General features: G+C 35.7%; 1 protein-coding gene across 1 annotated transcript in view; it reads right to left on the bottom strand.

The window, feature by feature from the left end:
• Positions 1 to 14,266, bottom strand: part of LOC101741118 (glutamate receptor 1) — a 96,282-nt gene extending 82,016 nt beyond the window's left edge. Inside the window, exon 1 of the mRNA XM_062671131.1 lies at positions 14,203 to 14,266. Within this exon, the coding sequence (XP_062527115.1) occupies positions 14,203 to 14,266 (64 nt within the window). The remainder of the gene's footprint in view (positions 1 to 14,202) is intronic.
• Positions 14,267 to 14,526: the final 260 nt, after the last annotated feature.

Raw genomic sequence — 14,526 nt, 5'->3', positions numbered from 1 at the left:
CTAGTGAGATAAGGGGTAAGAAAAAGAGATAGTAATAATGAAATGAATTCTACTGCAGATTAAAGTTTCAGATAGGCACAGACTAGTGATTTCCGAAAAAAAGGTAAGATAGTGGTACCCATTCGTGCGGTTAACAATACGTTTTACCAATAGCAAAGTGGGGAAATTTGGGCAGGAATCATTTTGGGGGGAAGGGGAAGGTAGCGGAGGAGAGTGTAGTGATACTACATATGAATTAAGGGAATTATTTGATTGTGGGCAAATTTCCGCAACATAATAATTGCACCTTTTCTAAGTACATATAAATTGAAGGTAATGCATTAGTTAGTGGCTTGATATGGTACCAAGCTAAAGGCTAGGTTCACATACCCTATCCTCCGATGAGTAATTGGATAAGTTAATACTAGTCTAGGATCCTTTGATTTGAATATTAATTATTATTCACAGATTTACTAGTGAAATACTAACGGCACTTAACAAGTAACCGACTTTTTCTAGTTCGTCCACGATAGAAATATTGTTATTAACAGTACACGTGAGCGTGGATCGGCAAGTTGGATGTTTTGACGTGAACAAAGCAAAACCAGGCCGTTGTGAACGAACGCCTGGTCGTTCGAAAGGGAACGTTTTTCTACTTTGTAATATTATGGCTACATTACCATTCGTCGAATGTTCGCATTGTCCTTTGCTATATAGTTCAGCGGAGTAGTTTGTCTATTCGCAATGCGTTGGGGCGAACACGAATGTCTTTCACAGGCTCGTGTACAAATTGGTGCAATTCAAAAGACTTCGTTGCCACAAAGTTCGCTCACATGCCCAGGCTGTGGAATTTTAAGCTTGCGTGTGTCGAACATGTGCTTAGTATATTTTAAGCCTCTTGGCATCATTTCGTATATTTCTGTAAACGCATCCACTCAACTGAATATCAAATGAAGTTTGATAGATGCATGTCTTATTGATCGAACTTCAACTTTATTGGGATGCGATGCTCTATTGGATGTGTGATATCGACCTAGAATAGAACAACCGCATTCTATCCCATGGATGTCGTAATACCTGACTACGAGATTCGCTACAGAATAGTCAGTACCATTCTCTGAATATATTATTATTCTTAAATAGTCTTATACGTTAAAAAACTCGCACTAAATACACTGCTATCGCTGTTCATTATTTATTGGTTCTAAAGCAACCGCGTGTAGATACAACTAGCCTACCTATTTCTACCGCAAAACAGTTGCATTTTGCGGTTTTAAGGGTGGGACAGTTATTATAAAATACATAGTTAAGAGTCTGACTTCAAGGTTAATGGTGAAATACGCGTTGTGATGGCTACTTCAGTAACCATGTAACACCAGGATGGGACTTGAGACCATTGGAACCTCCATCTTCCATCGGAACAGCTAGAGGTAGGTAGTATCACAATAATAATAAAAATGATAAATGTATTCGGAAAAAAAGATTCGAAATAGAGAATGAAATACTTATGAAGCGTGTTAATCAAAATGTAGACACAGCTAACACGCCAATACCAACAATAATACCAATAATCTAACCAGTCAATCATTACTTGTTGATAATACTAAATACACTTTGATAGTTTCAGCAATTGGCGGTTCAAGGAATGCATTGCTGTAAATTTCTATTCTAGAATAAAAACAACTTTGAAAATAGCTTGGTTTCTTAGATTTCCATATTAATGTACATCACAGCTTACTTTTTTACGATTACTCTTTCATTTTAGATTTTACTCTATACATGTGCATAACAAGGACGAATACTTTATAAAATCTTCAGTCTCCAGTTATTTCATGGAAGGTGTAATCGAAAGCAACACTAAAATATTTTGCTACGTGAAAGTTGATTCTGGAAAATATCAATTTTAAAAATAATACTTTATCGTTACTTTGGAAGTTGTGTTTTCAAATCAACACTTTGTACTTTAATAGTTTTGAAATAACAATTACTAAATAGACAAAACAAAAACATAGACAGAATTTTGGTACTATATAAACCATGTAAAGCTTTTGAATGAAAATTAGAATATTACAAATACATCATAAAATATATATTGTAGATTTGATGCCGTCATAAAGGGTATTACAATTTAAGCTAATGCTACAATTAAACAAGTCTTGAAGCGTCGATGAAATAATAAATGTTTTGCCATTTTACAACAGTGTTGCCAACTAACCAACTAATCCACTGTAATTATAATACCAATTATTAAGTCTAAATTAGTACAACTGTCGAAACGTTTGCAGCAAATACCGTCTAAGGCGAGTTCCAAGTTGCGGTTTAGTTTTCCGTGTGCAGGCGTTCTGACTTTATTCCAGCATGATTAAGCAAAGTTGGAAACGCGTTATAGTGTTAAAACGCTGCAACTTAGCGTGTTGACCTTTTGAGTGTGTTTAGCAGAATCCTCTCAATTATCTAGTTTCGAAAGCCTGGCTTATTCTGTGTCTGAAGATTGATTTTAATTTTTGTTAGAATATAATTCGAAATACAATTTACGTAATTTGTTCGTATCCATATCATGTTCTTCTATCATTCCGTTCGTCTTTTTCGGTTCTAATGGGCATTGAACATGATATGGAAACAATGAGATAAGATTTTTGTTACATATGATATATCAATGGAATGAAGCCGGTCAGTGTTCAATCATCCGCAAAGAAATAATTGAATATGACAGAGATAAGGAGAACATTGAAAGAATTGGAAGTTATGTACTTTAATTATACACTTCTTTTATTTCGTCCCAAAAATCGCCGATGTATGAACGGCGGAATGATATTTTGAAAATAGCAAGATCGCAATCATCTTTTAACTCATTATTTTGAAAGAAGAGAACAAAATCTATTACATAAAAACTTCAGTTCTATATGGAAGTACTGTTCAAATAATTTAAATGTATTTTATTAAAAAAAACGACCCACTTGGTTTTCAGTGGTTCCCAGAGCCCACAGACATCAGAAAGTGAGTGTCGTCATCCAACTATGAACACAAGATCGAAACCTTAACTATATTGTATAACTAACAGCTGTCCCGTGTCAGAAATAGGCAGGATAGCGGTTCTTGTCCGTGCAGGTTTGCATTATCATACTAACCTACAATTACAAAACAAAACCTACCTACTAATAGTAAAATTAAGAAAGTTAAAATTTGGTAACGAACAAAAAAAAGCTTTCCTTTTTCCCACTTGATTTTAACGAAGCCAACATTACAGAGCTTTAAATGAATATACACTTCTTAAATTTCATGTGAATATTATATTTTATGTAGGAATGGGATTCGGCATCCCCGTCTGTGGTAGCCCGCTGCGCAGCCTAAATGTGGGGTGTAAATTCAGACTAGCGCGTGCTTGCTTAAGCAAAAAGCACACCACTGTGGTTGCTTTTGTCTTAAAATAAAATATATTATCATATTATTTAGTTAAACGAAATTTGCTTTAATTATTCTAGATTTTATTAAAGTCCAAATATTTTTTAGGGAGTGAGAAGTATCGTGATTAGCGCAGTTCATACCATTAATTCTTCTTCACATCGACACACTCCACTTTTACGACACGCAAGTGACGAAAAAGTGATGTAGATGATGGTCTTATTTTGTTCTCTCTCGTCGTGTAAAGTGAGATAAGCTAGCTAGCTTAGTCGTGTGAAAGGATGCTGCTAAGACAATCGTCAAACCAGGCAGGCAAGTGCGATTTTAAAATCAACTACGTACTTTCGTTTGCTTGCGTAAGATTTTTTTTTTTATTGCTTAGATGGATGGACGAGCTCACAGCCCACCTGATATTAAGTGCTTACTGGAGCCCATAGACATCTACAACGTAAATGCGCCACCCACCTCGAGATATAAGTTCTAAGGTCTCAGTATAGTTACGACGGCTACCCCACCCTTCGAACCGAAACGCATTACTGCTTCACGGCGGAAACAGGCGGGGTGGTGGTACCTACCCGTGCGGACTCCCAAGAGGTCCTACCACCAGTAATTACGCAAATTATAATTTTGCAGGTTTGATTTTTACTACACGATGTTATTCCTTCACCGTGGAAGTCAATCGTGAACATTTGTTGAGTACGTATTTCATTAGAAAAATTGGTACCCGCCTGCGGGATTCGAACACCGGTGCATCGCTTCATACGAATGCACCGGACGTCTTATCCTTTAGGCCACGACGACTTTTTTAATAAAACATCGTGAGATTTTCACGATGTTTTTATCACTGATGGTAGGCTTCATTCTAAGGCTCTAAGCTATAGACTCAACAGTCCGTTATATTTCTAAGGGAAAGCAATCATGCGTTCCGGTTAGGGTAATGGATAACCGCTGTATGCTGAAACTTCAATTTGTTTTAGCCGAGTGATGTCTTTCGCACTGCGATATTTAGACTCCAGAAAGCGTTTAATATCAGATGAGTCTTGAACTCATTCAAGGTTCTGAAGTACCAAAAAAATAACCCGTTGAAAGCAAGGTGTTAATTAAAACTAGCGCTCGGGTGTCGAAGCTGGACGCCTATGCGTTTTTTTTTGTCATGATCCGAATGAAAGTTATGGTTTACCCTTTTTGTTTTGAACAACGCGCGATTTTAACAACTTTTTGATTGGATGCATACGGTGCAGTAAAGTTTGTCGATTTTATAACACAACTTTCACGAAGTTCACAAATTGAGACGTAAATAATATTTGAAATATTTTAGAAAAAAAAAAAACAATTATGTTCATCGAAGTATCTGAGCTTGTTTACCGTTGTGGGATAATTTTGATAACCAAACATCCAGGGATTCAGGGATATCCCTAAACTTTTGTTCGGACCAACACTGTATAGTACAAGGGTGTCTCATATTTATAGTTCAAGCTTCTTTTAATATTTTCATCAAAATGAAAATAATTTTTTTTGTATTAAAAATTTGAATGTTATTTTCAGTAATATATTGAGTCAAGCTTGGATAGTACTCTATCATTAGACAACTCGATATTATTTAAGTTAAAAATACGTCAATTTTAGGTTGTGTAAATCAAATTGCGATCACTACTTGTTCTGATATAAGTGCGGGCTTAAAAAAGACCGCTTTAGCAGCCCAAATGACAATAAATTACTATGCCGACGTAAAAACAACATCCATTTTCTCAGCTAAGCACAAGTACTAGTCGTTTTAGTGAGTTCATTTTTCCTGAGCGTGCAATGTCAACACAAGATGGCGGATGGCTCCCGAGACCACACGCGAGCTCGAACCAGACGCAGATTATAACAAAAAAAGCTTAATTATAATTTACACAAGTATCTTATATTTAATTATAAGTGTGTGCCAGTATTTTTATTTGAGGTTTTGTGGGTCCCTTTTTGGTTGATATTGATATGTTAGAGTAATAAGTCGTGTGACACCATATTTAAATTTATAATTTAAGCAAGACTTTAATTGCCACTACTGAAAACTGAATAAAAAGATAACGTGTTAGATAGCGTGCGGGCAGGCGCGAATGAGTTTCATTGATCTAGGGACACTGTTATCGCTTGATTATTTTTACTCTTTGTTATACTGTATGCGAAAAAGCCGCAATCGAATGAAAATGTGCTCTCAAAAATCCTTTTTTTGACTTCATTTTGAAACACTATAGTTAATTTTATTTTACATTCTGATTTGTCTGATTTGTGTTTGGATTTGACTGACGATGTAGAAATTTATGTACAGCATATTCGTTAACAAATTAATACACATACTAATGCTACTAAATATCAAGTATCAATTAATTAGTCTAATCATTGTACTTAAAGTTCGTTCAAGAGTCGAGATCACTGGATCAACAGCATTTCTATACTAATTTTACTAAATACATATTATGTGCTTATTTAAAAGATTTAAGAATCAGGTTTGTGTACAGCCTCAGGTAACAAACCTGTTTTCTCAGCTTACAAAACAAACTTTGTTAAAGACGAACACACTCGTTGAATGTCATCAAGAACTCGGAAAACTTTTAAAACATAAACATCGCCTTCATTTTCGAAACTGGAAGGCAGCTACGATTGAGTTTCTTGTTACACATACTTTTGTGATAAATAAACACGCTGTTGTTTTTGGAATCATGGGTATTCAAGAAATTCGTTAGTTAATTGAAAAAAAAAGAGACCGTGGTAGTGCTTTATTATTTTTAATTGTTTCTAGCGTAAAACCTGCCCTTAATGTGTCGAAAATGTTATCGGGTTGTAACACATCCTGGTTAATACCCGCTCCGTGTGGGGACGGCCCTAAAATGAATCGTGCTTGGGAGTTTGACAACTTTGTAATGAAATATGCTCTCGTTGTGTTCCGTGCAATGAAATTGATCGCTTCTTGTTTTATATTTGATAACAAGCCGTTTCATCCAAGTTTTAATAAAACGTCACGTGTTAACTGTTATTAAAATTACAGAATCGGTCCATGCGACTAATTGAATTCTATTATGTCATTTAACTTCTGCTGTAAATTGATCGCTTCTGACTACTATGATAACGAAATTAAATATGAAAAACATTCGTTTTGTAAATTTATTAAAAAACAAAAGTGTGGGAATTTAATCGAAAATTATCTTTTTTTAGTGGAAAAAGTTTCTGAAATATTTAGATTTTCGTTTTTTATAAATGCCTGACTTCGAAATTCCGTTAAAATCTTGAGGTAATAAACAATATAGTAATGCAAGTAATATTTCATATGAGACAAGTATTCTCAATAACCCAAGGCGCTCTAAGTAATCTAAATTAAGCTCCATTGGATATAGCGGGCACATAACTTTGCCGACACAGTAAACTTTCACAGAGTTCCTCATTTATGATTAATACAACTGTCAAATACTTTGCTAATATGAATTGCCATGAAAAACTCTTCGAGAGTAGGCGACTTTTCATAAAAGGCTTTGAAATTATTTAGTTTTTCGTAAACATCACATTGAAATTATTATTTTTTTCTACCTAAGCTGATGGTCTAGAGCAGCGGTCGGAGAACTTTTTTAATTATTACAACAAATAATTAATACCCCAAAATATTTTTGTGTAAGTTGATATTACCTCATGGCGAAGAACAAAAAAAAACCAAATCGCTTTCTTTTAGCATCTTTCATATTATAGCCCCCATGATAATTTGAAATCGCAACGATTCTAAAGAAGTTTCAGTTCAATATATACTTTTTTACTCACAAAAGTTTCATTTTTACCCCCCAAAATTTCATTTTACCCCCTTTGGGGTAATTTACCCCGGTTCCCCGACCGCTGGTCTAGAGAGACCATATCAGCGTTACCGAGCTAGTAGGTGAGCTCACGGGCTTAAACCTGATGACGTTGCTAACACGAACCCTAGCAAGAACCGTGCTTCGCAGAATCTACCACCGGATCGGAAACGCAACCCACAGAGAAGATCCAGCGAGAAACTCAGTGGGCTGTGTTTGTGGGTTAATTTACTCGCCGAGCCCTTCGTCGCAAGCGACGGGTTCGATCAGAACGATGACCGGCACATTCAATACTACAGATATTGTATATTACAAAGCTATACGCATAGCTTAGCATAGCATAATTTTGATTTGCCGTAAACTCCCATATTTTATTGTCCGTTTGTGTATTTGACAGCGTTGAGCTTGGCATAAAAAAAAAACATCATTTTCGTTAATACAAAGCGTCGGTCGTATTTTCGATTTTGAAAGTAAAACATCAGTCGATTCCACGTAAATAAACGAAGGTAAATTGAATCGTGGGAACAAACTAAAACATACAGTGAAACTCGGCTCCAAACGTGATATAACCGAATTTGGACTTTGATTCCGAATATAAAAAAAAAAAAAAAAAAAACGCATGTGAGTTTTTTTAACGGAAATCCTTGCGGTGATTTCAATGGGATTGTAACTAAAACTGACCTCGATTGCTCACGTAGTTGAAGGTTTGAGATATAACGGTTTTAGTATGATGTATTTCATATAAGCATAAAATGTTTTCGGCTTAAAAAAAAAAGAGATAGGTACCGGGTATTCAAAGATTTATGTTAAATAATTTTGTCTGGTTAATATGTTGAAGGTTTGAGATATACCTATCGGTTTTAGTATGATGTATTTCATGTCGTCGTCGTGACCTAAAGGATAAGGCGTTCGGTGCATTCGTTGTTGCGATGCACCGGTGTTCGAATCCCGCAGGCGGGTACCAATTTTTCGAATGAAATACGTACTTAACAAAATTAAATGTTCACGATTGACTTCCACGGTGAAGGAATCACATCGTGTAATAAAAATCAAACCCGCAAAATTATAATTTGCGTAATCACTGGTAGTAGGACCTATTGTGAGTCCGCACGGGTAGGTACCACCGCCCTGCCTATTTCTGCCGTGAAGCAGTAATGCGTTTCGGTTTGAAGGGTGGGGTAGCCGTTGTAACTATACTGAGACCTTAGAACTTATATCTCAAGGTGGGTGGCGCATTTACGTTGTAGATGTCTATGGGCTCCAGTAACCACTTAACACCAGGTGGGCTGTGAGCTCGTTCACCCATCTAAGCAATAAAAAATAAAAAAAATTAAGCATAAAACGATTTTGCTTTAAAAAAAAGAGATACCGGATATTCAAAGATTTATGTTAAATAAAGTTGTTTGGTTAATAATGTTTAATTATCCGGATATGCATTCGGTTAACTTTACTGCGTAATTGAGTTGTAAGTAATATATGTCTGTTTACTAACTCGAAAGTGAAATTGAGGACCCCTCCCGGAGCAAAGTAGGGTTCGTAGTTGGTAAGTTCCGGGACATGGGTGGTCAGCATGTCTCAGGTTTCCGCATTTAATTTCATAGTAAAGGTCGTTACGAATTTTTTACGGAATAAGCATTTTTTTTCTTCCTCGCTCTCATACTTTACCTACTGTAAATGCTAAATATTGTAGAGATATTGAATTATGACGACTTTTAAAAAAAAATGCAATGTGGTGATGCGTTATGGGTCTAGCAGTAGTTTTTTTTTTATTGCTTAGATGGGTGGATGAGCCCACCTGTTGTTAAGTGGTTACTGGAGCCCATAGACATCTACAACGTAAATGCGCCACCCACCTTGAGATATAAGTTCTAAGATCTCAGTATAGTTACAACGGCTGCCCCACCCTTCAAACCGAAACGCATTACTGTTTCACGGTTAAAATAGGCAGCGGGCTAGCCATAGCCATACTAGCGGGCTTGCCAAAAGTTTTCATATCGTGAAAATTAGACAAATACGTGGTACTTAGTCGCCGTGCTATCTACCTTCTCCTATTTTAATTTTAAGCAATCCAGGAACTCATTTTAATACGGTCAAAAAAGAGAAATTTTAAAAATGGGTCAAGGTGCGCAGCAGGTTAGTGACAAACATATATTTTAATTATTTATAAACTAGTGGAAACATCACGCTTTGCTACAACTAACGCTAAATGTTTGAGAAACATCCATTTCTTAAAACCACTCTAGCACTTTCTATTCGTACGTTAATAGTACTCTGCCAGAAGCCTTTTCCGGAACGCCAGCTTTTTTTTTCCTACCTAAGCTGATAGTCTAGGAAGACCATATCAGCGTAGCCTTAACTAGTAGGTTAGTTAAAGGGACTCAAACTTGAAGATGCTGCTGACACCCTAGCAAGAGCAGTGCTTCCCAGAATCTACCACCGAATCAAAAACGCGACCCACTGAGAAGATCTGGCGAGAAACTCAGTGGGCTGTGTCTGTGGGTCAATTTACTCATTTTTATCAAAATCATATCAATGGTGTAGGAACGTGTAGAGTATAAATTCACATTATAAAATCGATTTTTAAATGTATATAACGTCATTAGACATTTAAATTATTATCTGATAAACACAATGTGACATCAGAGAAATCGAATGTAGAAAATCTTCATGGCTTTGTTTATACGTGATCGCACACAAGGCCTTCACGTATAGCTTTTCCGATTGTGCTTAAACTTTATGCAGTTATCGTTAGAGCTTTATGAATAGTATGTGACATGCTTAGTAAACTAAGATTAATATTTTGTTTTGCGTAGCTGTATGAACAGGTTCATGGCCCTTCGACCTCACAACGAGAATGCTACCACCCGCCTTGAGACATGAGGTCATTCTTTTAATTATAACGAATGACAGTGGTGAAATCCTAGAACAATTTGCTTTGCAATTCGTTCACGATTGGCGATTTCACAATCTTATATACTTTGATTGTAATGTGTGTAAAGTTTCAGGGAAAAATGTGGATATTTGGTAACAAGTTCAGAACAATTCAAGTCGTTGTAAGTGAAAGTTTTAGAAACTTAGCATTGTTTTCATTACCTCGGCAAATTTGAACGCCCAGACTTTCGGGAGTTTAAAGACGGACAAAAGGTCAAAAAATATAAGACCCCACTCCTGAAATTCGTACAACAGAAGTACTTTTCTATTTCACCCTCATAAACGAATCTCAACATTCAATCTTCAGAGGAGGCTTCATGATCTTCATTGATTTAGCATTCAAACTGGTTCTAGGCCGGTGGTTGCGCAACTTAAGATCCCTAATGCTCTAGATGTAGGGAGACGGCTGGAATATGAGTTAATCTAACATCATTGTCCATGTCACTGGAGCCTGTAGATATCACAGTCCGAATATCGTTGCCCACCACGTGATTTAAGCGCAAAGTCCCACTCTCAAACTGGAAAGTGAGACTAATTCCTTCATCGGGAAATTGTTAGTAGTATTCTCTACCCTTCTCTCTACTCTTCTCTGAGAATGTTGTGAACCTGAAAGAGTAGGTAGCAAACCTATATTCTGCCTATACTAGTGTAAAGTTTGTTGTAATGTAACTATAATATAAATCTTAACATTTTAATATTAAGACAATTTTCGGATTGCCACGTGGGACCACTGCTGGTGGGAGCGATGACGATAGTAAGGATATTAGGCATATTAAAAACGGAAAAGAATGTAGTGAATGAGGTAGTAGAAAAAAAAAAGTGGAGGACAGCGGAAGACTGTGTACTTTGTAGTGAGCACGTACCTAAAAATTTTTAAAAGTGAAATTACAAATAAATAAGTAAAAGTAAACTACGGCAGTCTATGGTATTATTTTCTGGCTGCTGGTAGCGTAATTTACACTAGACTGCGGGATCATAGTAAATCTTACCATTGGATTTATAGAAATAAACAAAAATCGCAGTCTCTATTTTATTACACAATATTTTCTACCTTTAGCGTTCAAGTCGTTTGTTAGAACGCGTTAGGCACTAAAGGAAATTGATACTTACCGTAGGAATTTGAAGGCAGATATAGTTGCATCGCTCGGTGCGTATAGAGCATATTAATCGATTATTAACTAGACAGACTATTATGTGTGACGTCTAATTCGGTATTTACGTGATTAATAGATGCTTGTTCCATTTGCTTATGATTGTAATGGATTGGAGATTTACAATAAATGTCCAAAGCGATACTGATTCATGAATATAATAAACAAACATATATGATAGAAACAGTGGTACCACTAATTTACACACATATTACCATGACTACGAGTTCATTAATTACCTTTTGAAAATGTCTCTCGTCCTCGAAAAACTTCAAATAAATTAGCATAAAACATTCTACTTCAATATTTTTTTCCTGCTAAATTATGAACGTCGGTTTTCAATATGGAAACCGTGCATGTGCTCCTTTTATTTATAACATAGCCACGAATGTATGTTTTTTTTTCAAAAGGACTCCGTTTTTAATTTAAATCGTAATACATATTGATTTTTGCCTAAGACTAAACTCTGGTTAAATGGAAATTAGGATCGATTCGTGAATCTAAGTAAGTAAGGATCCAAGGAATCTAAGTAAGGATTCGAAACCACACAAAAGATTAATCTTGTTAAATACCGCTCGATTATTTGGTCTGTGCCTTTTATTTTACCGCTCACAGCAAAGCTATTTTAGAACAGACATCTGTGTTATTGACACTATCAGAAGATATGAGCATGTGGGTCACAACTTCAATTTCCCACTTAGACAGGATTCAATGTATCACATAATTTTAAATAATCCGCAGAAACAGTTTTTTTAATTTAGAATATTTGTAATGAATGGTGTGGAGGAAAGATTACGACGTTCTGTTAAATGCGTATCACCGATGCCTATTATAGACAACGTAACTGTGTTTTCCGGCTATATCTTGCATAAACCCGTTCTGAATCACGTTACACGATACCAACAGTAGCAACAGCAAACAATTTAAAAGATTAAGAACCTTCGTTCACTTTTCGCATACAAAACAATCAAAGAAGAGGAAGACAAATAATAAATCATAGATTAATAAAAACCTGTAATGAGCCGGTGATGGGCGTAAAACCTAGTTAAGACATGCGTTAAGTAGAATGCGTGGGTCGACCATAACCCGAAGGTGCGGTCACATTCCATTTAACTTTAGGTTCTGGGGTGCAAGGCTGCTAACACTCATGGGCAACACGCACACACCCGCAGCAAACGAGGGAGCTTATGAATTTAATTAATCCTCAACGATATGATTTGGTACTCAACCCGAATTATGTCTTTATTGCATTAGAAGTGATTTCGTGATTACACTATGTAATTAGAATGTGTTCTTAGTAAGGAAGTTTGGAGTGTGATATTATTTTTGAAGTGGTTACTTAAAATCACGTGACCCAATAAAACGATGACACATTTATTTGGAACTAGCTGACCCGGCAGACTTCGTAGTGCCTCAATCGATAATCGATAAATAAAAATCGACCTAGCCTTTTGTATAAAATAAACTTAAAACAAACATAAGGAATCCGCCCGACAGGGGACACATCAAAGGGAAAACAAAATTGTTATTTTTATTTAATTCTGAGCATTTTCATATTTGTCTACCTTGTAAACCTTCTCTGGACTTTCACAAATAATTCAAGACCAAAATTAGCCAAATCGGTCCAGCCGTTCTCGAGTTTTAGCGATACTAACGAACAGCAATTCATTTTTATATATATAGATTAGGTATTGAAGCTGAAATACTGATATCAATTTTTTGATTCAATATTTTTAATCATAGTGTATATCTACCGATATAAATGTAGCGAGACAAGTAAACAATGATTAAATCACACACATTCTTTCATTGTTATGGTACCAGTACACCGATCGCATCTGTTTGTATTGTCAGATTATCGAAAACGTTTAATCAGAATTAACGGAAATCCTGTTGTATCATACAGCGTTTTTAACAAGCCAGCTTTTTCGGAGTAGTATCGAAAATTATTTTGTAATGTGTGAACGTAACTTTATAACTTTGGTTTACCTAAAAATAGCTTCAAGTAACGAGACGTATATTTAAAACTTCCAAACATGTCAGTTCTAGCTTAGTTAATCTATACTAATATTATAAAGAGGAAAGATTTGTTTGTTTGTTTGTATTGAATAGGCTCCGAAACTATTGAACCGATTTGAAAAATTCTTTCACTGTTTGGAAGCTACACTATTTCGAGTGACACAGGCTATAATTATTTTTGAAAAAAATAGGGATCCTTACTAAAACTCCGATAATGTAACCCAAGGTGTAACAAAATTACCTAAAATATTCTTTACATCGCGTGCTCTGCGAAAACTATTGATGATAGAATAAAATAATGTACTACGACTTTGTAGAACACATTATTATTTTCATAAAGTGTCCTAACTATTATAGTTACGCCGCAATAAGTGTTCTTTTATTTAAAAAAATAAAACAACGTCAAATTCGTTGAAGTTTTTGTTAAAGACCCGAGCGGAGCTGGAACGGGCCTCTGGCTTTCAATATTTTGGTTACGAAATTATGCCTTCTGCCTTTAAATACTTTTAAGTACTACAATAAAGCTCTCAAAATGTGACCAGCCTAAATAATTGATCTAACTAGTCATGTAGCTTCTCAGTGGTCATACATTATGCAAATCTGCCGTAGTATGACCAGTAATAAGCGCACGAGGCAACTAGGTTTCTGTTGATATGCAGCTGTGAAGACTTGGTTAGCTGACGACATTGACTAAATCTACACGGTAAGCCACAGGCGAATACACGATCACGTGCTAAGTAAGATTAATTAATTATTTGTATTCAAACAGTCCTGAGTGGACCGTGATATTAAACGCTACAACCGTAAACATAAATGGTATATCTTCATAAAAACCAAACAAGTATATCACAATAAAAATAGTATTGTGTATTAGAGTAAGTGTATTGGAAAATAGCACTGACCAACTTGGATATGTTCACCGCGGTCCCGTATTGTGTAGCCAACAGATAGCAAAACTCGTTCCATTTCCTTAATCAGTGTTAACAAAATTGAAACAGCACGTTTCAGTAATAGAGATTATAAAAATAAAATGAAATAAAAAAATAAAATAAAAATAAAGGACATCAAAGATAGCGACCGTTCTGGGGAACTTAAATATGTTCTGCTTTTCTTTTATCTGAAAATTGTGGAAAAACTTACGTAGACCCGTTTAGAGTTTAACAAATAATCAACATTTATGAGATAGATTTTATAAGGGTACGATTTGGATTGCGCGACAATAGCGC

Source organism: Bombyx mori, chromosome 1, assembly GCF_030269925.1.
Source record: "Bombyx mori chromosome 1, ASM3026992v2".
NCBI classification, from domain to species: domain Eukaryota; kingdom Metazoa; phylum Arthropoda; class Insecta; order Lepidoptera; family Bombycidae; genus Bombyx; species Bombyx mori.
The sequence above is the reverse complement of the archived record's forward strand: the minus strand, read 5'-3'. Positions and strand labels throughout refer to the sequence as shown.